General features: G+C 38.9%; 3 protein-coding genes across 6 annotated transcripts; 1 reads left to right on the top strand and 2 right to left on the bottom strand.

Moving 5' to 3' along the window:
• Positions 1–76: 76 nt before the first annotated feature.
• LOC306968430 (Golgi pH regulator) lies at positions 77–4,973 on the bottom strand. 2 transcript variants are annotated; one of them, XM_079563777.1, is made up of 14 exons: positions 4,783–4,973; positions 4,472–4,531; positions 4,274–4,377; positions 4,086–4,192; positions 3,902–4,003; positions 3,695–3,815; positions 3,526–3,606; positions 3,343–3,452; positions 3,179–3,267; positions 2,786–2,878; positions 2,616–2,711; positions 722–811; positions 561–626; positions 77–493 (listed from the first exon to the last, which is right to left on the bottom strand). In XM_079563777.1, the coding sequence occupies exons 1-14, from the start codon at positions 4,822–4,824 to the stop codon at positions 287–289; spliced, it is 1,368 nt and encodes a 455-aa protein (XP_079419903.1). In that variant the 5' UTR covers positions 4,825–4,973; the 3' UTR covers positions 77–286. The 2 variants fall into 2 exon arrangements, with proteins under 2 accessions (XP_079419903.1, XP_079419904.1); XM_079563778.1 differs by lacking the exons at positions 4,274–4,377; positions 4,472–4,531; positions 4,783–4,973 and having other exon boundaries at positions 80–493; positions 3,902–4,017; positions 4,086–4,175.
• A 406-nt stretch (positions 4,974–5,379) lies between these two features.
• Positions 5,380–12,885, top strand: LOC306968002 (OX-2 membrane glycoprotein). The gene is made up of 7 exons (XM_079563237.1): positions 5,380–5,671; positions 5,877–5,988; positions 6,063–6,383; positions 7,622–7,951; positions 10,725–11,009; positions 12,390–12,491; positions 12,582–12,885. Exons 2-7 carry the CDS (start codon positions 5,907–5,909, stop codon positions 12,620–12,622), a joined length of 1,161 nt encoding a protein of 386 aa, XP_079419363.1. The 5' UTR covers positions 5,380–5,671; positions 5,877–5,906; the 3' UTR covers positions 12,623–12,885.
• Positions 12,886–14,937: 2,052 nt separating this feature from the next.
• Positions 14,938–20,509, bottom strand: LOC306968051 (uncharacterized protein). 3 transcript variants are annotated; one of them, XM_079563292.1, is made up of 6 exons: positions 20,411–20,509; positions 20,027–20,347; positions 19,692–19,730; positions 16,166–16,315; positions 16,041–16,078; positions 14,938–15,391 (listed from the first exon to the last, which is right to left on the bottom strand). In XM_079563292.1, the coding sequence occupies exons 1-6, from the start codon at positions 20,481–20,483 to the stop codon at positions 15,116–15,118; spliced, it is 897 nt and encodes a 298-aa protein (XP_079419418.1). In that variant the 5' UTR covers positions 20,484–20,509; the 3' UTR covers positions 14,938–15,115. The 3 variants fall into 3 exon arrangements, with proteins under 3 accessions (XP_079419418.1, XP_079419419.1, XP_079419420.1); XM_079563293.1 differs by lacking the exon at positions 19,692–19,730; XM_079563294.1 differs by lacking the exons at positions 19,692–19,730; positions 20,027–20,347; positions 20,411–20,509 and adding exons at positions 16,730–17,050; positions 17,169–17,252.
• Positions 20,510–21,051: the final 542 nt, after the last annotated feature.

Below are 21,051 nucleotides of genomic sequence, written 5' to 3'. Positions count from 1 at the left end.
TAGACAGGAAGTTATGTTGTAGCTGGATTGAAATACAACAAGTACACTGTATCGAAAATTGGAAAGACTGATTGTATATAAAAAGAAAAGGTTCATTAGACAAAAGAGTACACATTTTTCCTTGTTGAATTTAATTGTCAATATTTTAACGTCCAAAGAGGTCCCAAAAGCATTGAAAGTTGTCTCCCAAAAGACTCCAGTGTAATATGCCATCTATCCGGAAAGAGACGTTGCTCAGTCTTTAAGAGTTTCATTTAGATTAATTCATCTTGAGAGCAGCTTGAGCTCATAGAGCCATGTGTTTCTCTGGAGACTGTTTGTGGGCCAAATACAGGAAGAGGATACTGGACAAGGCGCTGACCAGGAAGATGACATCAAACCAACGATGGTAGAAGTTGAACTGCAGCTCTCCAAGTACTTCTGTCACAATGGAGCGGTATTCCAGAGGCATACTCATCCGCATTAGCAAAACAGATGACACAAAATACATGCCCTGAAAAATAGACAAAAAACGTGTGTTTAGGTCGGGTGAGTTTATTCATCCTAAATAGAAAACTCACCATGATCTGAGCAAGGACAAGTACGATCACATTGGAAGACTTGCTGCTGGATATAGCATAGAAGAACTACACAGACATAATAATGCATAATGTAAACACAATGATCCAGACGTACTTTCAGATGCATTGCCATAACAACAGGCGCCAGGCAGAACTTTTACCTTTGTCAGAGTGATGAGTAAGCCTCGGATGGACGTCACGATTATTATTCCCACCAAGATAAAAGAGATGTGTTGAGACCAAAATTTAACCTGAATAGAGAAAAACAGAAACAAAAGATGGACAATGTAATATACATTGATTTAAAAGCAATAATAAAAGAAAGTGATGTTTGTGAAGGCTCTCACTCGTCCAGGAAGTATTCATTATAGTGAAGCTTAAATTGTTGACTGAACTGGGATAGGTTGAGTTGAGGACGTTTCGCTTTTACTCACAGAAGCTTCTTCATTGGCTTGTGTGGTCAGAATGTGACACTGTACTCAAGCCAGAGCAGTCTGGCATGAGACTCAGGAAGACTGCAGTGAGCAGTAGTGATGGGCTAAAAGAGCCGAGGAATCAACACACGAATCAAGCACAGAAAGCGATTGGCCAAGCAATGTCACCAGTGCATAAATTAAGAAAAGTCACATGATCAACACTTTCACTGTGTCATTTTGTACAATTTAGTGTTGTATGCAACACGCAGCAGCTCTTTTTTTTATGGTTCAGTCGATTGATTGAAAACATAAATGCTGCACTGTCACAAGCCGAACGTTTTTCTTATTTGTCAAATCTTGGTCAGTGACTTAATTTTACGATGGTTATATCACTCATACTTCTAAGTCAAATGTTTCTGCTCATCCTAAGCAGTTTTCCTTTCACACTCTGTGCTGTTACACAGTTCATTTATGACCATTTGGTTCACATTTCTGAACCAGAATAAATGAGTACAGTCAGTGTTGAGTTTACTTTTTTCATTCTCACTAATGCTTTTTCACCACCAGATGACGCCTTCACAAAGTAGCCAACCAACACAGTGTGATACAGTGAGACACAATTATGACACACACTTTGAGGTATCGTCGCCCGTCACTAGCAGTATGAGCAGTGAGCAGTATATCAGGAAAACCAAGCAGCCTCTCTTCAGGGAAGTTTGCAGGGAAAGGCTGTGCATCACCATCTAAAAGCCCTGAACAACCCGGCTCGTCTCTGCCCTGTGGCTCAGTAGGGCATAATAAAGACTTGTAAACAGCTTGTATAGGTGGGTTTTGGACCTTTTGGGAGGGGCCTGAGGGCCAGATCTTGTGGCGCCGCACAGGGCAGCACAGGCTCTTGGCGAATTATTTTCCGAGTGGCGGAGCTATATGTGCCATTCGCCTCCGCCACCTGTGAGGGGGCGTCACAAGAGGAGGCGACTGCACTGATGGAAACACGGCTGACATTCACTTCCTCGTTTACATTGCGCTGTCTTGTGTTCTTTCTTAAGCCTTAGGCTCTCACAGGTCAAACTAAAAACTTTATTTACCCCATCGTGAGCTAAACGATGTTCACGTCTCGAGAGAAAAAGAGCTGCAGCGTCCGCTGTGGCGCGGATCGGCCCGCGCTTGGCGTGAACGCGAAGCAAAACAAAAGCACATGTTCACCCCCCACTCCCACACAACCACTCTCCTGGACGCGGAGTCGATCTGGTTGGAGGAAAATGTGTGTGTCTCAACCCACTTAAATGCACCAAGTCTGGAGTGGCAAGATCACAAAGTGCGCCCCGACTGAGCGCAAAATGTCACGCTATCGTCTCCGTTTTGATGCACAAGATCGGGCCCTGAGACTTATAGAAGACTGCTCTGGCTTGAGTCACACTCTGACCACAAGAGCTAAGAAGCAGCTTCTGTGAATAGAAGCGAAATGTCCTCAACTCAACCAAACCCATTCTACTGCCCAGTCCTTTCACTACAAAAATAAAGTGACCAGCAAGGAGAAAAACTACTTTGATTTTGCTATTTTTATAGGTCACATACTGGTGTTATTTGCAATAATAATAATAATAATAATAATAATAATGGGTTATTGGGTACTTACGTCAAACTGGATTCCCAAATAGTTCACTGTGATTTCAATGCCTCTTGTTACTGGATCAGTCTTTCCAACCCGGTCAAACACAATGTTTATGGTGGCCTGCAAAAAGATTAGTAATGTGAATGGATGTTCTACATGGTAAGTGAGTATTTAAATCAGACTTGCACTCTTACCATAAAAATCTTCCAAACACAATATATGGAGAAGAAGTAACCTAGAAAGTTGAAATATTTTCCCTGAAATGTTTTTGAATATTCAATTCTTTCCTGTGGGAAAAAAGTAAACATTACAATCAGTAAACGGTCTCTAAACATTTTTAACTATACGTAAATTGCAAAAAAGGTAAGTGTCATTGCAATTTCTCTTTGCAAATAGTGTTTTTTAATTATCAGATCTATTTTAGCACCATGAAGTCGCACGTTCTTAATCAAATCTATGCAACTTTTGACGGTTTTTAATTTTTCAAAATTCCCCAAATTTGACGTATTCGGAAATCTATCCTATTCATACACTAGCAAAATGTCAAATGTAGTCAGATGAACAGAACACCTTGTGTTTTGCCATACCTTGGTAGATTGTAAGTCGACAGTCTCTAGAAAAAGCTGGCGACTTAGCTCCTCTAAAGCGTCAACTTCTTGCTGGATCAAAGAGAGGTCTGATAAAAGAGAAACTGTATGTTATTTGTCACGCAAGCACTGAGCAAATATAAAAAGTAACTGATGTTGCATACTTTCACTGCCTGTTTGTGCAGAGGTCACACTCTTGATCATGCCCCAGAATCCAGTCTGCTTGTTTTGGTCTTCGCCGCGCTGATATATCTGCCGTCGGGTCATGGCAATTCTTCAACAAGTATTTGCATTTTAACATCTACATCTTGCAATTTGTAATTTGCATATGCAATTTTTTTGCCTACCGTTTTTTCTTGCTCACAATCATGTCCATTGTTTGTAGCAACCGCCTCTCCAGAGCAAGTATATCACTGTCTGTTACATTTCTACAAAAGCAGTTCCCCCAAGTTCAGTATAGATACAGAATATATATTGAAAATGTACATTATGGAAATTTACTGTTGAACATCCTACCTGAGAAAATATGACATGTATGTATAAGGACAGTTCACAGCTCCAAAGCCCGACAGTAAAGCCATGAGTGTGACTCCTATTACTCCAACACGACTAATAAGTTGCTCAATGGACAAGATTCCTGAAGAAGCATAAAAAAACAATTAATGGAGAAAAGTTTTGGTACAGACAAATCTATACTATGTCAACAATTCAAATGATACATACCATGTTTTGGACTAAGAATTGGAAAAGGGTCCCCCAGTTTCCAGAAGAAATACATAAAGGTAAACCACACCATACAGGCAAATAGTAATCGCTGTCTGTGCACTGCAGACACAAAGCTAGAAATGAACACATGAATGTGGCACCAATGGAGCGGCGATTACACTGTCTGATAACTAATACTTACACAGTCGGATGTTGCTCACAACAAAGTAACCAATGTAGAAAGGCACCACGAAGATCAGAACAAGCAATATCACATAAAGATTGAGCTTCCAGTGGAAATACCGGGAGCTATCAGGTGACAAGTACAGGGTAGTAATACACTGGCACATGCACACCATCAAAATTAGCATCATAAAAAAATGGGCTTACCTACTACTTAAGGCCCCCAGAATCTCAAAGATTATCAACTCAAACATAGTACATGAAAAAGCAAAGGTGACAGAGAAAACCACCTGGACAACATACTGGCGCACCTGTTAGAAAAGGACCAAGATACACAGTTATCATTTGTGCAAAAGTTCTGCAAGGAATGAGCAAGTATAGCAAATTCATAGCAACAAAGATTACCTCATAGTCTTTGAACAATTGTCGCATAAAGAACAACCAACCAAATCCAAAGAACAGGACCTTAGAATAAAATGAAACATAAAATTAATTGGCCAAATCTAACATTATAATTTGAACTACTGGTGCAAGTCTTCTAAGAGTCTGTTCTGACTCACGTTGCCACCGTGTGTAAAATGAAATTCAAATTCTCACTGCTCTAATCATGTGTAACAACACAGTGGAGTGAAACACAAAGTTATCACAGTTTCTTGTGAAGGCTAGCGAAAACTATTTACATAAATAAAATAATAAACGCAAAAAAATAAGTTTACCTGCGAAGTGAACATAATGACGGAGTCCACTAAAAAAGACATATTTTTGGTTGCTTGCCGCCGTTTGATGACTTGAGGAAATGATTATTGACTCAAATAGCATCAGATTCTAGTCGATCATTCTAAAATTACAAAATGGTCGGAGTTTTATTGCAAAATGCTATTTTTAAGGAACATTCGCATTTTTTAACAGCACGAAGTTGCTCCACTGACAGCTACAGTTACGTCATTACAGCGCGCCGGGAAAACTGTTCCGTCCTTGGCCTATGACGTATAATTTATTTTTACTTCTTTTATTTTTCTTCAGCACATTTATAATTTTTCATAGTTTGCATTAAATATACATGCACAAAACTGCTAGGACATGATGCGGCCATTTATGGGAAAAAATATGTTAGACATTTTAGATTGCAGTATTTATATGATTCCAGTAGGGGTCGACAGCATGCACATTATGTGTAAAGTCCTGAACTGTCTGGTTTGTTTTAACAAAAACAGCCTAAAGTTAGTACAGCTACTTTCAATACATAAGATACACAGACAACATGGTGACCAATGACTTATTAGAGCAAATGCGCAACACGCGCTTATTTTACTCACTTAAACGGGTCTGTTATGCTGCAGAGTCCGTTCCCCCTACAGTCCGATTCAAATGGGAGTTGTGGAACAGTGGATCCAGAGGCTCCGCGTGTGTAAGTGCCTGTCTGTGTGTATCACAGTGTGTTAAGCTGCTACTGCTCAGTGCTGGTTCAGAAAAGAGAAAACACTCGGGTGAGGGAAATGTGTTTCTAGTCCTTGTGGAATGTTTGAAGACGCTGCTGGATTATTATGAGGATTGGACAAAATGTTGCAGGGATAAAAATCTCAGTGACATTTTGGCCAGGAGAAGGTAAGTTCCTCAGTATTTTAACTTTGAAAACTTTTCCTAGTCTGTGGCATGGACCAAGTTATCACATACTGTATATTGCCTATGCAGTGCTGTCTTTTAATTCAAAGCCAATTATTAAAGCCTATCCTCTGTGACAACTGAGGCAATCTGGGTAGATTTATGTTTCACCATGATCCATCCTATTAACATGTTTTGTTTGTATCAGTACCACTGTCTCCCTGGTGGTAAATGAGTAATGATGAAGATGAAGGTCCAGGTCAACATTAGGAATTGTCTGCCAGGTTTACTAATGCTTCTGATGGCTGGATTATTGCAGGGTGAGTGTGTCTCTAAAATCCTATCGGCTGACTACTGCTACTGTCTTAGTTGAAAATTGCTTTGTGTCTTTCAGGTAAGGTAACAACCCCACAGTATATGCTGGCTCCTGTCAATAAGCCCTTCACCCTGACTTGTAGCGTGTCCAGGGAGAAGGGTGAAACTTTGAGGCAAGTTCGCTGGATAGATGTGGAGAACCAGACATTGCTGACCTACCAGCCGGGTAATAAGGACAGTGCGAGTGGACAGCAGCATGTGGAGATTGGCCCAGCCCCTAAGGACACCTCCAATGTGATCATAAGCAGAGTAAGCTTCAGGGACGAGGGATGTTACACTTGCATCTTCGACATGCATCCCTCAGGGTCACAGCAGGGGACCACCTGCATCACCGTTACCTGTGAGTAAATTGCAAATTGTTGTGTTAACACAGCAGCAACAGGTCATGGAATAAGCGATTTTCTTTTGTTGTGAGCCTGGAATATCTTTATAAATATAAGGTAATTGAGAGATAACCTGCCAAAAAAGTGTAAAAGTATTGGCAGATATGAGTCTAACTGGGAAAAAGGAACAAACAATTAGTCTCGTTCAGTGAGGTGAATCACTTGGAGGTGGGTATGGTCCCTGATGTTGATTTTTAGATTGCCAAACCAATTCTTGACATCTCGTCATTCTTATTTAGTATTGGCTAACTGTTATAATGTCAACCTTGACTGGCGACAAATACACTGACTTGAGCTTATGGTCAATCCCAGTGTAATACTGTGATGGTTTGAGGTTCAGGAAAGAACCCTTTGCTTTAAGACATAAATTACGCAGGCTCTGAAGTGTAATTTCAGAGGAGACAGATTCTAGCCTTAGTAGTATCTCATACATTTTGATTGAATCCCAGAGCTGGGAGGTTAAACAGCCCAACATGCGGGAATTCATTCTCAACACATCCATCTTTTTTACAACAATTCCATCATTTATTTTCTTCAGCTTAGTGTAAGCAAGTGGATGGCATATCCCAGCATCTATACATTAGTTGCTACTTGCTGCAATAGATTCTGCCCAGTTGCTAGCCTGACACTGTGAAATCTACATGCAACAGTTAGCTCATATTATTTAACAAGTTGCAGTTTGAATTTACTAGTCTTTGAATGTGCCCCTGATGAACCCATTCTTACACTGTGCACGCTTAAAATATTGTATTAACATTTCAAGATGCACGATTCAACTTCATACTAGATTGTATGAAAAGTCCCTCTTCAAAGTACAATACCAGACTTTAATCATTTTGCACATCAAAGACCATTATCTTACATATTGTTGGAACTATCACTCAAAGTAACATGCTGCCTTATATAGGGACCTACTGCAGGGATTTAGATGAGTTATGAGTAGGCAGCCTTGATCCATCCTCTCAAAACAACCCGATGAGCCTATGGAGACCAAAGTTCATCATAGTGCTGCTTATGAAAGCTGTAGTGCATGGAGAGAAAATTGACTCATGGCCCTAATCAGAAGCAGATGTTAGATTCCATTTACTGTTTAGTGGTTGCATAGCTGTCTGTATTAACAGTGAACAACTCTATAACTAACTCTATCAACCTTGTATATGTGACATCTCTGGCATGTTTTTTTTCTTTCTTTTAGCTCAAGTCACTGCAGACCGCAACAAGACCGCAGTGAGTGGCAAAAAGACATTTCTGTCGTGCTCCTATGGTTTGCCTGAAAAAGTGGAGCAGGTGGAGTGGAAGCATGCCTCACCTGATGGAAAGCTCAGCCCTGTGGCTTCATATTCAAAACAGGGTGACCCCATGATTGAGCCTGTGTACGTAGGGAGGGCCTGGCTCAGCTCGTCTCTGTCTGAAAGCCAGCTAACAATCCAGCCGGTGGCAATCCCCGACGAGGGCTGCTACACCTGTCTCTTCCACACACGCCGTGATGGACCAAAGACGTCAACTGTTTGCCTCTCCACATACGGTAAACAGCTTTTTATTGTCTTATGTACATGACACCTACACACATACACAGGTTTCTTGTATGTCACCATCCACGCTAAAGTGAACCATCTGGATGCGTGAGTGTTATTGCCCCGATGGGAAAATCAGTTTTGGTTGCCCCTCCTTGGATTTACACTGGAATGTTGAGCTCCTTTTCTTGACTTCTTCTGCTGATGCGCTCCTGATACGGCAGCATTTCTGATTCATTCACACTCAGAGACAAAGCCGTGCGTTTGCAGAGAGGAGAATAGCGCGTTTGAATTGAAATGATGGAGGCAGTGGCTGAGGTCTTGATGTATGACTGTGGTAGTGTTCAGGGCGTACACTGATGGCTTCTGTGCTTTGTCCCACTGTCTCCCATAATTCTCACCAACAGATGAGCTATTGTTTGAAATGGAGCCGTACAGTAACGTAGGGGCTGCTACTGATGACATCCAATTTGCATAAGTGACGTCAGTGTTCTATGCAAACATGCTTCCTACTTGGTACAATATTGGAAAAAGACTGAGAAATACCGCCCTGTTGGAATATGTGTTAAATTTATTTGTAAGCCTTTATTTAGGCCTCATTTGACATGACAGTTCAGCTTGAAAGGGACTGCAGAGATCGGCAAAGTGTATAACATAGTATGTGCTAAAACTAGGCTATTTACTATTCATTTATAAAGACAATAATACATCTTTAATTGTGATATTTCATTACAATAGTTATTTAATACACAGAAGTGTGTCAAAAGTAATATTTGTTATTTATTTGTAGACTAAATTGAGACTAAAACTAAATGAAACATATTTTATGAGACTAAAACTATGATTGAAATGATTTTTGTCAACTGCGAAGAAGAGGCTAAAATCATCCGAACATCTAATGACAGTTTGAAAGAGCCTCAGATCATAATAATTCACTGACAAAGGAACAGCTCTGAGCTTTGTTCATGTGGGAGGAGCTCCATGAAGCAGATGACCTTGATTAATATGATTATAATAAATATTATAAATGCAAAGTTGACTAAAATTGAAGAAATATATTTGACTGAATCTCGACTAAAATTAAGGACATTTTCATCAAAAGACAAAGACTAAAACTAAATTAAAATAGAAAGATCTACTTATAAAAAGTCATAGAGCACAGACTCGTAAATTCTTTGCATACACAATGAGATCGCAAAATGCACACAGTTCCCTAAAATTTGTGACTTGTCCCCACCCAAATTTCTGGGTGAATTTCAACCTAAACTCTTCTTTGGGGCCAAATATCTGTGGCCCAGTGCAGTGTTGCCAACAAAAATGTTCCTGGTTCCAGTGTATCACATTCCTGCTTCAGCACAGACAATTGGAAACAGGCAGAGGTTTACTTATGGATTAGGACCGCGCAGGAGTTCACATTCTTCACCGAGTCCAACGGCTTCAGTTCCAGGTAAAATCAAAATGATATCAACATTTGAGCACAGAAGCCTCCCACGCAAGTCACCGTGTTATCCCTCCCATCATTCTGTTTTATCGTGATGTGCCAGATATTTTAGACCTGTTATATCAGGCTTTATGTGTGTTACAAATATGAAATGAGTAACACCAAATGCAAGGCAAGTGGTAAAGGTTTAGTCCATTCCTCGTCATAAATGGCCACATACAATCCGAAAAATATTAGATAGATAACATATTCTTCTGTTATCCATCATAGAAACTTTGACAGCACACTTTTTCTCACAAGTTTCCTTTTCAGCTGGAAGCCTGAGAGCCAGAGGAAAGTGGGATTAGCCACAGTTTTGGCCTGTTTTTTCCAATTATCTGTCCTCTGTTTGAGAAAATGTTTGCAGATCCTAAGAAAGGATGTGCGTGTTATTTTTCTGCATTTGTGGCTTCAAAATATAGTATTTGGACATACAAAATGTTGCAATTTTGCCACGCAGTGTACGACTAGTAGTTGTTCTGTGTACAGTTTCCCCCACCTGAGCTGTAGCTCTAAGCAGTTTATCCAGGGGCATCATAGGCTTCTTGGTAACAGCTCTGGTCAGTGATGTCTTTGTTCGATCAGTAAGTTGGGGAGGACGGCCGGGTCTTGGTAGATTTGCAGTGATGCCATACTCTTTCCATTCCTGGATGGTGTATTTTACTGCACTTTGAGAGATGTTCAAAGCTTTGGAAATCTTTTTATAATCTAACCCAGCTTTATACTTCTCAATAACTTGATCCCGGACCTGTCTGGTGTGTTCTTGGACTTGATGCTGCAAATGTTGCTGTCTGCTCCCCGATAGTCTCTTAACAGACCTCTGAGACCATCACGGAGCAGCTGTATTTGAAGTGAGATTAGATTACACACAGGTAGACTCAATGTATATATTAAAAAAAAAAAAAATCTAAATCATGTATACATTTCATCTCATGATTGTGTGTCACTTAGTGTGTGTCTTTCACATAAAATTTCAATGAAATATATTTATGTTTATAGTGCATAGCGTGGCAAAATGTCGAAAAGTTAAAGGGGGGCCGATACTTATGCAACCCACTGTCATCTCCCAGTTTCATGGGGTCTTATTATGTATAGAACCTGCTAACCCTAGAAGTTTAGGCCGCTACAAACATGTTCTGGTTCTGGATGTGATTCTTTCATAGGTTTAGCCGTTTGTAGTTCAGTCTTTTCTCAATTCCTAAAGCTCCTGCATGTGTTTAAAATATGCATTGGAAAAAACCAAACATAAATCACAATAACATACATTGCAATTGGATAGAATTACACTTTCTTCTTGCTTGCAGTTCTGCCTAAGCCTCACGTGAGCTACAAGACAACTTCTCCCGGTGTGATAGAGGCTAACTGCACCTCCGTATCACGACCCCCGGCGGAGATTGTGTGGAATGTGGAGCGGGACAACCGCACCATGGGCCCACCGCAGACCACTCTGATCCCCCAAGGAGACGGGACAGTTCTGCTGATCAGCACATTAACTGTCCAGTCGGGGCTTCTCAAAGACGTGTCTGTCAAATGTCTGGTGCACCATAAGGGCCTGGAGTCACCTATTGCTGTATCCATGAACACAAAAAGTAAGTGGTGGTTGTGTATCTGTCCTAAAGACCTAAAGGCAGCCACGCTATCAGTATTGTTTTTATTAATACTAGTCCTAATTTGATCTGATGTGCAGCTCTGTTGTGTTACTATGTAAACACAAAACTCAAATGATTAAAAGGTTCCATAAAATTCAAGATTAAGCGATGTGTTAAAGGTGCATTATGCAACTTTTAATGTGTAAAAAAAAGTTGTTATTTGTGCCTATTTGACCTTGTAGTGACCCAGCGGCTGTATAAGAGGTCAGCATGGTACCCTTATTTTCCATCACAGTGGTCTCGAGGGCGCTCCAGGATCAATTGTTTGGTAGGTTTTCCCTGCGGAAAGTAAGGGCGCCATGCTGACCACACATACAGCCACTGGGTCGCTACAAGGTCAAATACGCAGAAATATCAACTTTTTCCCCCCGCATTAAAGGGTGCATAATGAACCTTTAAAGGGATATTTCAGGATTTTTGATATAGGGCCTCATTTCCTAGTTATCCAGAGTATTGTTGATTTCTGGAGGTATATATATTTTCTAATTCATGCAGTCCTTATTTTTGAAGAGTTTAGTGGTGCTATGCTAGTCCTCGGCTAGTCCTCGGCTAGCTTATGTCTATGGTAGCTAGTAGACTGCATTAATGACCTCTTCAAAATCATTGGGTAGTCCTCTATACGTTGCTATATCTGATTTGTAGAAAGCTCCTTTGTGAATTCCACGTGTAGTAATGCCGGCCTCAGGTAAACAAACTACTGTAGATCCGGTAACCTAACAGATCACTCCACCGCTCCGCAACTCACAACAAGGAAGCTGATGCTGCTCAAATATAAATGCAAAATTTTAAAATGCAAAATGGTTATATTTCAAAAATGATTCAGTCAACAGACATTTATATGGTTAGTCTGGTGTTATAAGTGATTTGCCTCAGGTGCACTGGGCTTGGGTCAGACTGTTTTTAATGGAGGCTACTAGTTACCATAGACATGCACTAGCCTAGCACTAGCCTAGCACCACTAAACTCTTCAAATATAAGGACTGCATGAGAAAAAAAATATATATATATATATTTATAAAAATATATATAAAAATATATGTATATATATATATATATATATATATATATATATATATATATATATATATATATATATATATATATATATATATATATATATATATATATATATATATCTCTCCAGAAATCAACAACAATCTGGATAACTAGTAAATGAGGCCCTATGTCAAAAATCCTCAAATATCCCTAACATGCTATGTCTATGCGATTCTGGAGTGATTTCTCTGTGGTACCATTTGGAATATCACAGCAAAACATTAAGTTGGTCTAAAGGTTTATAATTTCCTCTCTGTTTTCCAGTTGGCACGGCTCTGACCATCCTCATCTCTGTCACCACAGTCGCTGCCCTCCTGGTCTTGTCACTTTGTTTCTGTCTTTGGAAATGTTTCTTGCAAAAAGAAGGTAAGCGTTTGATGACTGTGTGTTTTAAAAACATTTGTAAGATAATACTTATACTTAAACACATGCCTTCAGAGCTGATTAATTTTACAGATGATAAAAGACGACAGCACTTCACAGAACCAGCCCTGTGAGTCGTCCGTGGTCACCACCTGCACATGGTCCATGAATGAAGAAAACATGCAGCATGTCAAAAAGGACCTTTGATACAATCTTATCAACACTCGAGTGCCTTGACGACTCCCTACTGTGATTCTCTGCTTCAGCCTTACGTTATCTGCAGGCCACATGGAAGGATTTCATATGCATTCCAAATTTACCACTAAGGTGCATTTTTAAACCGTTTTGCGTTTTATCATATGCCTTTTGTACATTCTTGGATTGTTAGGGAATGTGTCATTTTACAAACATTGACTATGTGTTCCCTTATGTGCAGTAATCAAGTTCAAATCAAATATTAATTTCACATACACACTACATTAAAATATATTTTGTTCATTTTTGTTTTGTTTTGAAAGAGACATAAATAATCACCACAACTTTAGTCAGTCATATTTACTATAGTGACTGAATTCAGGAGTTTCTGAGGTTCCAAATAAGGTATAGGGCATGTCCTCAAACCTGTCTTTGGGTTTTAAATTCAATTCAAGTTGTGATTGCACCTGTAAAAGTACCAACCTTTTTTTTTAAGTGTATGATACGTGCCCCACTTTCAATACAGACATCAGAGGTTACAATATGCTCCCTTTATTGAAGCTTAGCATTAGGAAAAGGCTTGTAATTTAAATGCAATGAAGTTATACTGTACCTACGTATTTTTGTGGATTTTCTATCTATTTTCTGTTTGTGCAATTGTGTTTTTTGGTGAGAGAAACATGTTATACTCCTCATTCCCAGTTGAAATGAATTTGCTCTGGAGGAGTGTGTGTGTGCTCCTGCCTAATAGGAATGCGTGTCCTGTCGCTAAACTGTGTGACCGAAGGTTCAGCAGTGAGTGTATGAGGTCCTGACCTTTTGACAACCAGCCAGATCTGGGCACACAAAATATGCAGTTTAGGAGTGCATTGGTAGCTGTTAGTCATGAATAACCTTGCAATCATACATACAGGTGGTGTGTGAGTGACTGCAATGTTATGCAGTGATGATATTGTTTTTTTGTTTTGTTTTGCATGATAAAGAAAAATAAACTGCACCAGGCTCACAAAGCAATGTAAAAATCACATTGTAATACGACTTAGGACGACTGCATGTGTTAAAATTAATTATAAATCCAGAATTTAGCATAGATAGATTGAGCATAAACTGTAGGTTATAGATACTCTAGATTCACGTTGCACAGAAATGTGGGGGATTGGAGACTAACTTGCCCATTTTTATTACTTTTTATCAGTGTATCAAGCAGATCCCAGAATCATCTGATGAAAAAACATGGTTTCTTATGTTTAGCAATATTGTTATTATTGTTGCAGACATACAGCATAATCTTGTTAATAGGTTAATAGATCAATTGTCTAAAGGATACAAAAGTGAGTAATAAAACATGTCAAACAAGTCATATCTTGGTTGTGCGTCTCTTTGGTCTCTGCGTAAGCTTTCAAATACTTCTCATTCCTGTGTGGTTGGTCAAACCTGGCTGCCAGATGGAGCTATTCTTACAGAGCATATTCTTCTTTCAAACTGTATAAGTGCATGGATCTATATCTGGTGCACAGGCAGACACACATATGAGTCATGTTGATGTGTTAAATTGAGTGTGGGTCACTTGGATTGTTTTGTCTGCACTAGAATGTGAATGGTACCAAAACATATCTAACATATTGCTAAGTTACACAGTAATATGATCAAATGTTATTCAAACACTTACTTCACAAGTTTGACATAATTATGGAAGGACAGGCCGTTGGTATATATACGTATAATAAGCCATTTATTATTTTATCTTATCAAACAAGAAAAGTCAGACATTCAAACCTGTTGTTCAGACTCCACACAAGCCTGTGTTGAGTCAGAGATAAATTGTCTCCACCTGTTTTTTAGTACAGTCTGTGATCCAGTGCAGTGCATCAACAGTTCGACTACCAGCTTAAGCCAAAACTAGCCAACCTATTTCTTCAATTAACGTAGTTTAAAAGTATATATATATATTTTCAGAGCTCAACTTTCTAAACTGAAACCACATGTGTTCGAGTTTATATTTGTCACTTGTCACAAACAGGTTTATTTTAAATAAGACTGTTTCCGGTAAACTCAGTAGTTCGCACTTCTCTGACTGTGGTCTGCTAGCATTTCCTCAAGGGCAACGGAAACATATACAGTATATGACTTGCAAGAACCTGTCCCTGCTACCCACTACTAATGACTTTACTTTGAATACAAGTTCAGCCAAAGGATGAGAAAAGATAAGGATCATGGTACAAAAGGTGACCGGAGGACAGAGAAATACTTTTGGACAGGAGAGGGACATTTTTATTGCCTTCATATGTGGGGCAGTAAAAGGTTTTGCAAGGTAAATGAGGACAAAGGATGGGAAATTCTCTTGAAATAAACAGTGTGCATGTATGAAAAGTGTAAAGGGTAAAAAAGGTGTGTTAGAAGAAGTAAATGAAGTGGATATTACATTTTTTTTTTTAGAACTGACTCTCCTCTTCGCTAATGACATTAATTTGATTGGTGCCATGACCCGGGGAGTTTTTCTGCAAGCTTTTCAGTGACTTTGTTCGATCTATCTGAGAGTACACGGCATACTTCAAACTTTCTTCGGCTGGATCGGTTTCCAGCTGGGGTCTTGTGGTCTTATCCGGGAGGGGTGGAGGTGGTACAATTCCTGGAGGGGTCAAGGACTTGTGCAGGACAGGGGGACTTCTTCTGGGCAAGTCTGGGATCATTTGTGACGGCAATTGCTCCTGGAATACCCAAGAAAGGTTGTGAGAATGGGACACTTGGGTGAATAAAGCTAAATCTGATTAAATATAGGTACTTCAGTTCAAGTTAAAAAAAATTATTCAGCCATGGTGTTATTACAGACACAATAATAACAACAACAGCAACAGCAAAGTATTCAATGCTTAATAGGAGCATGAGGAAGACATTGTCTTTCATGCCCCTTTTTTTTTTTTCTCCAAAATCTGAGCTGGCTCTGAACAGATGGCTCGCCCGTTTTTGCTTTGTTTTAGCCTATATCAAGGTACAATAATACTTTACATCTAAATCAATGACTGTTTCAAATTTGTCAAAACATTGGTTCTTATGATTCGTTGCCTTCGTATTTTCCAAGTACTTTTTTTTAATACATTTTATTGAATTGAGTGATTGTGTTACATGATTTTTGAACAATGTCCAAAGAATTCCATAAAGTGATCCCTTTTACAAGAAACCCCTTTTGTTTTTGTGAAGTGTGTGAATATGGAACCCAGAAATTGCCCTTTCTTCTGTTGTTACTATCTGTGATTAACACAAATTTGTTTTGAATATGTATTGGCACCACCTTATTTTTCACTCTCCACATAATTTGTAGTATTTTAAATTTTACCAATTCATTAAAAAGGTACTTACCTCTTGACTGTTTGGTGGATACTGTCGTGATAATAACCCTGGGAATAACAAGACAAAACAGCTCCTTCATCCAGTTTGCTTAGTATTTGTATGTATGTAATGTGTGCCACGTGTAATGGTTTTACCTTTGCCGTGTATTCTCAGCAGGACTATCACTGTTATTATGAATAACACAAGAACCAAACTGAGGAAAATTACAAAGTACGCAAATGAGGTCGACTTCATCAGATTTTCATTTGGATTATTTAGATCTCTTCCACCATTTTCGGATTGGTCTAGAAAGTAGTAGAAAACGTAATTACTTTTTGAGGGTCAGCTTTAAACACTTATAGATTTGCTTTTCATACCCGAGTTTCTGTTCTTATTTTCATCCCCTTGGTCAGTCTCTGTGGATAAAATATGCAAGGTTTTCAATGTTTGTTATTTATCAACTAATAGCGTATACCAGTCGCAAAAATATACAGTGTTGTCTCACATGTACAATTTTGGGCTAATTTGACATGGATTGTACCAAGATAATAATTTTAAACCTAAACCAGAACTAAAGGCCAGGGGGCGGGCGAAAACAGGTCTAAAGATGAAAAATAATAATGCAGAGCTAAATTTTCAAACAAGGAAATTGAACTAAAATGGTCCATGTCCTGTTCTTATCTGTTTGTGAACAAATGCAAATAAGAAATCAAGTTTACCTGAAACAGTGACGTTGATATAGTGTCCCCTAAGTCCAGTTCCCACATTACACGTGTACAAACCACTATCTTCTGTAGAAATTCCTTTGAATCTCAACACAGATACCAGCTTCTTATCCGACAGCATGGATTCATTGATCTGAATGTGCTCTGAATTGTTAAGTTTTGTGCAGATGTTTGAATCCAACATCTTGCACCAGATGATGTGCACAGCCTGTCCACAGTGTTGAACGGGACATTGGACCTCCACCAGTTTCTGAGGAGAAGCACGAATTACTTTTCCTCTTCGAACATGGACCTCAACTTCACATCCGGGCAAACCTACGGAAACATATATAACAAGTGAATTTCTCCATTGTGAGATCAATAAAGGATTATCTTATCTTATAACACTACATTATATTATTCAGAGTTACAGTATTTATTTAATGAGTCCTACCTTGACTGCTTCCACAAGGGCAAACAATGAAACAAAAAGAAAATAGAAAGATCAATATATGTTTAGCGGACATGGCCTGCCTCAGTTTAGACATGTTCTGAAGATGACAGAAAGTGTGGCTCACCTATCTGCTGCACGTAACTCGCCGCTTCCTGTCCTCCCCCCACACAGACCCTCATGCACCACAGAGTTTTAGTATCACTAACAATTACACATGAAACACCTCACGCATTTACATTTCAAGATGCAATTCACAAATAGACAAAATCAGGCCTTCTAAACAATAATGGGAGTTAGCACTGTGGGCTGTAAATTCAAACTTTTAAGAAAATAGTTACAGTGGGAAGATAATGCACACCGTTTGGAATTTCTTACATTTGCCTAAATTGTACAAAATGTGGTCTGATCTTTAATAAAATCACAGAAATGAGTAAACAGTGTCTGCTTAAACTAATACCACCCAAACATATACATTTTATCATATTTTTAATGGCCACGACATGTAAACATTCACAGGACAGCGTGGAAAAAGTAAGTGAACCCAGGAATCTCGCTGAACTGCAGCAGTTTTGTAAAGAGGAATGGTCCAAGATTCATCCTGATCGTTGTGCTAATCTGCAACTACTCGGAAACGTTTGGACGAAGTTATTGCTGCCAAAAGTAATAACTAGCTATTTAATACACAAGTACACTTACTTATTCCACGCTGTTGTGAATTTCTCATTTTTTTCTGCAAAATATGTAGATAAACTTGTGAATTCATTTTTCCATTGATGATAACATGTTGTCCAGGCCTTGAGGCAACAAAACAGCCCCACACCATAAAGCTCCCTGCACCTCACTTTACAGCCGGGATAGGGTTTTGATGTTGATGTGCTGTTCCACTTTTCCTCCACACATGATGTTGTGTGTTCCTCAACTCTTCAACTTTGGTTTACGAGAGAGCACTTGAATGCTCCACAGCACTACTGGAAAAATATTGACTGAAACCAAAGTTGAATAGTGGTGGATGCAAAATAGTTTTGTTCTTCAGTAAATTGCAAAAGTAGACCCTCGTTGGGAAGAAAAGTCCCCTGTGTGCATCTCGTCTAGTTATTGCCTGCTTGATTTTGGTCCTTGAAAGTTGCCAAAAGTCCTTATCAATTCATCCCTGTGGAGAATGAGTTTGGCCTTGAAACACTCGGTGTATAAGCATCAACTTTGCCCAACTTTGTCTCAATGAGATCATTCAAAGTTTTAGGGGCTCTTAGAAAAATAATTCGGAGAATCTATCATCAACTGAACATTGAAAACAGGATCTGAAAATGACAAGTCTCATGAGTGGATGAGTGAAGCTTTTATTAAAGGCGCTTTGACACTTTTATAACAGTAGATGGTCAACGCTTAGGCTTTCTTAAAAGAAAATGTGCAATCAATATGCTTAATGATTGCGTTGTTCTATTCTTATGATAAAAGGTAAATGTCTTTCCATATCTCCTCTCCATCTACAGCATTTACATCAACACTGCCCTCTAGTGTCAACTTCAGACAACAACACATCATTCTCTCAGGCTGAAATCGAGTGTTTTCTAAAAGATGGATTGAGCTCCTGTCTCTCTCAGGTGGAATAAAACACAAAATAGTTACTTTATATAACAACAGATTATTAGGTTGCTTAAATACTGTATAATAAGCTCGTAGACCAAGGAAAGCATATTGAATTGTTGAATAGTTCCGATCAGAAGTCCATCCCTTACCAAAAAGAAGTATATACAAGTATTCATACAAGCTTCAAGTATACTAAAAATGAAGACAGTGTAGAAGACAGTGAAGAAGACAGTGTACTTCCAGTTTACTTTTGATGTGTTTATCAGAAGTATACTATACCAAGTAAATGATAAGTATACTGAAAAGTATACTAATATTATGTATATGTATTATACTGAAGTTTATTTCGACTATACTTGTACTTGAGTATCTTAATCTAAAGCTTAAAAATTACAAGATATAAAACTTGTAAATGAAAGCAACACTTTCAATCCCATTCCTATAGATTTGGCAAAGGTGTACATAGCCTACAGTTCAACAACACCACATTTTATTACACTGGGAGGGGTCGTTTCAAAGCTTGAAATGTCTAGTTTCCAACACAAAAGACTACAAGAGCTATAGCACTTTCTGTTACAAAGCTATGTTTGAAAATCAGGGATGTTGTAGATGGCGGGAGCATAGACCTCATGGGATTCAAAAATTAAAGCACAATTAGGTGCCCCCCTCAAGCAGATGGCACCCTGGGGGGGCGCCTGGGTCGCATATGCCCAGAGCCAGCCCTGCTCAGCAGGACGATCACTGTTATTGTGAGTAACACAAAAACCAAACGGAGGAAAACTACAAAATAGTACGCAAATGAGCTCATCTTCTTCACATTTTCAGTAGGATTATTTAGATCTCTTCCACCATTTTCAGAATGATCTAGAAAGCAGCAGAAAACATGATCACTTCTAGAGGGTCAGCTTTAAATACTTATGGATCTACTTTTCATACCTGAGTTTCTGTTGTTATTTTCATCCCCTTGGTCAGTCTCTGTGGATAAAATATGCAAAGTTTTGAATGTTTATATCCATCAACTAATACCAGTCGCAAAAATATACAATATTGTCACACATATAATAATAATTTGACAAAGATTGTACCAAGATAAAACAATTTCTTAACAAGGCCTAAACCAGAATTAAAAAACAGGAAAAAAAACAGGTCCATAGCTGCAAAGTAATAATGCAGAGCATTAACTTGAACTTGAACTAAAATGGTCCATGTCCTGTTCTTATCTGTTTGCAAAACGACAATCTAAACAAATGCAAATAAGAAATCAAGTTTACCTGAAACAGTGACATTGATATAGTGTCCCCTAAGTCCATTTCCCACAACACACGTGTACAAACCACTGTCTTCTGTAGAAATTCCTTTGAATCTCAAAACAGACACCAGCTTCTTATCCAACAGCATGGATTCATTTATCTGAATGTGCTCTGAATTGTTAAGTTTTGTGCAGATGTTTGAATCCAACATCTTGCACCAGATGATGTGTACAGCCTGTCCACAGTGGTGAACGGGACATTGGACCTCCACCAGTTCCTGAGGAGAAGCACGAATTACTGTTCCTCTTCGAACATGGACCTCAACTTCACATCCAGGCAAACCTACGGCAACATAATACATCATTACATAATTTTATCCATAGATATTTGTTTCATGAGTCCTACCTTGACTGCTTCCACAAGGGCAAACAATGAAACAAGAAGAAAATAGAAAGAAGAATATATGTTTAGCGGACATGGCCTCAGTTTAGACATGTTCTGAAGATGACAGAAAGTGTGGCTCACCTATCTGCTGCACGTAACTCGCCGCTTCCTGTCCTCCCCCCACACAGACCCTCATGCACCACAGAGCTTTAGTATCACTAACAATTACACATGAAACACCTCATGCATTTACATTTCAAGACTCAATTCACAAATCAGGCCTTCTCAACTGTAATGGAAAACAAATAAATATGAGTTAGACACAGTGGGCCTGCAAATACAAACTTTTAAGGCGAGACACTGCAGGTGACTTACATTCAAATTTATGGTTTTATTTTATTGATGAATGAGTTCCCAAGACTTTTTCAGAGGGGATTTTGGATTTCTTGTTTAGTTTTTTTTTTTAAATCTGTTTTTTAGTGGAAAAATGTGGAAAAATTTATTTTTTGACATTCAAAACTCAATAAATGGGGCTAGGGATTAGATAATATCCCTCTGAAAAAATCTTCCAAATATTGTTCAGTCCAAGGCTGGAAAATCTGAAGTCTTTAGGTCCGACTGACGTGGACATAGTGTCGCCACAATGACAGAAATATGGGTTT

This window comes from Gobius niger (assembly GCF_951799975.1).
Source record: "Gobius niger genome assembly, chromosome: 9".
NCBI classification, from domain to species: domain Eukaryota; kingdom Metazoa; phylum Chordata; class Actinopteri; order Gobiiformes; family Gobiidae; genus Gobius; species Gobius niger.
This window is presented reverse-complemented; position numbering and strand designations above follow the sequence as displayed.

Bases quoted from the DNA above. Each gene is read 5' to 3' on its own strand.
- LOC306968002 (XM_079563237.1), top strand. From the start codon at position 5,907: ATGATGAAGATGAAGGTCCAGGTCAACATTAGGAATTGTCTGCCAGGT. The intron at 5,989-6,062 runs GTGAGTGTGTCT...TGTGTCTTTCAG, and splicing joins GATGGCTGGATTATTGCAGG to GTAAGGTAACAACCCCACAG. The intron at 12,492-12,581 runs GTAAGCGTTTGA...TTAATTTTACAG, and splicing joins ATGTTTCTTGCAAAAAGAAG to ATGATAAAAGACGACAGCAC.
- LOC306968051 (XM_079563292.1), bottom strand. From the start codon at position 20,483: ATGTCCGCTAAACATATATTCTTCTTTCTATTTTCTTCTTGTTTCATT. The intron at 20,348-20,410 runs GTAGGACTCATG...ATGTTGCCGTAG, and splicing joins CCCTTGTGGAAGCAGTCAAG to GTTTGCCTGGATGTGAAGTT. The intron at 16,316-19,691 runs GTATGAAAAGTA...ACTACTTTCTAG, and splicing joins AAATAACAACAGAAACTCAG to ACCAATCCGAAAATGGTGGA.
- LOC306968430 (XM_079563777.1), bottom strand. From the start codon at position 4,824: ATGTCTTTTTTAGTGGACTCCGTCATTATGTTCACTTCGCAG. The intron at 3,268-3,342 runs GTATGCAACATC...CTCTTTTATCAG, and splicing joins TGCACAAACAGGCAGTGAAA to ACCTCTCTTTGATCCAGCAA. The intron at 2,879-3,178 runs GTATGGCAAAAC...TTTTTCCCACAG, and splicing joins TCGACTTACAATCTACCAAG to GAAAGAATTGAATATTCAAA.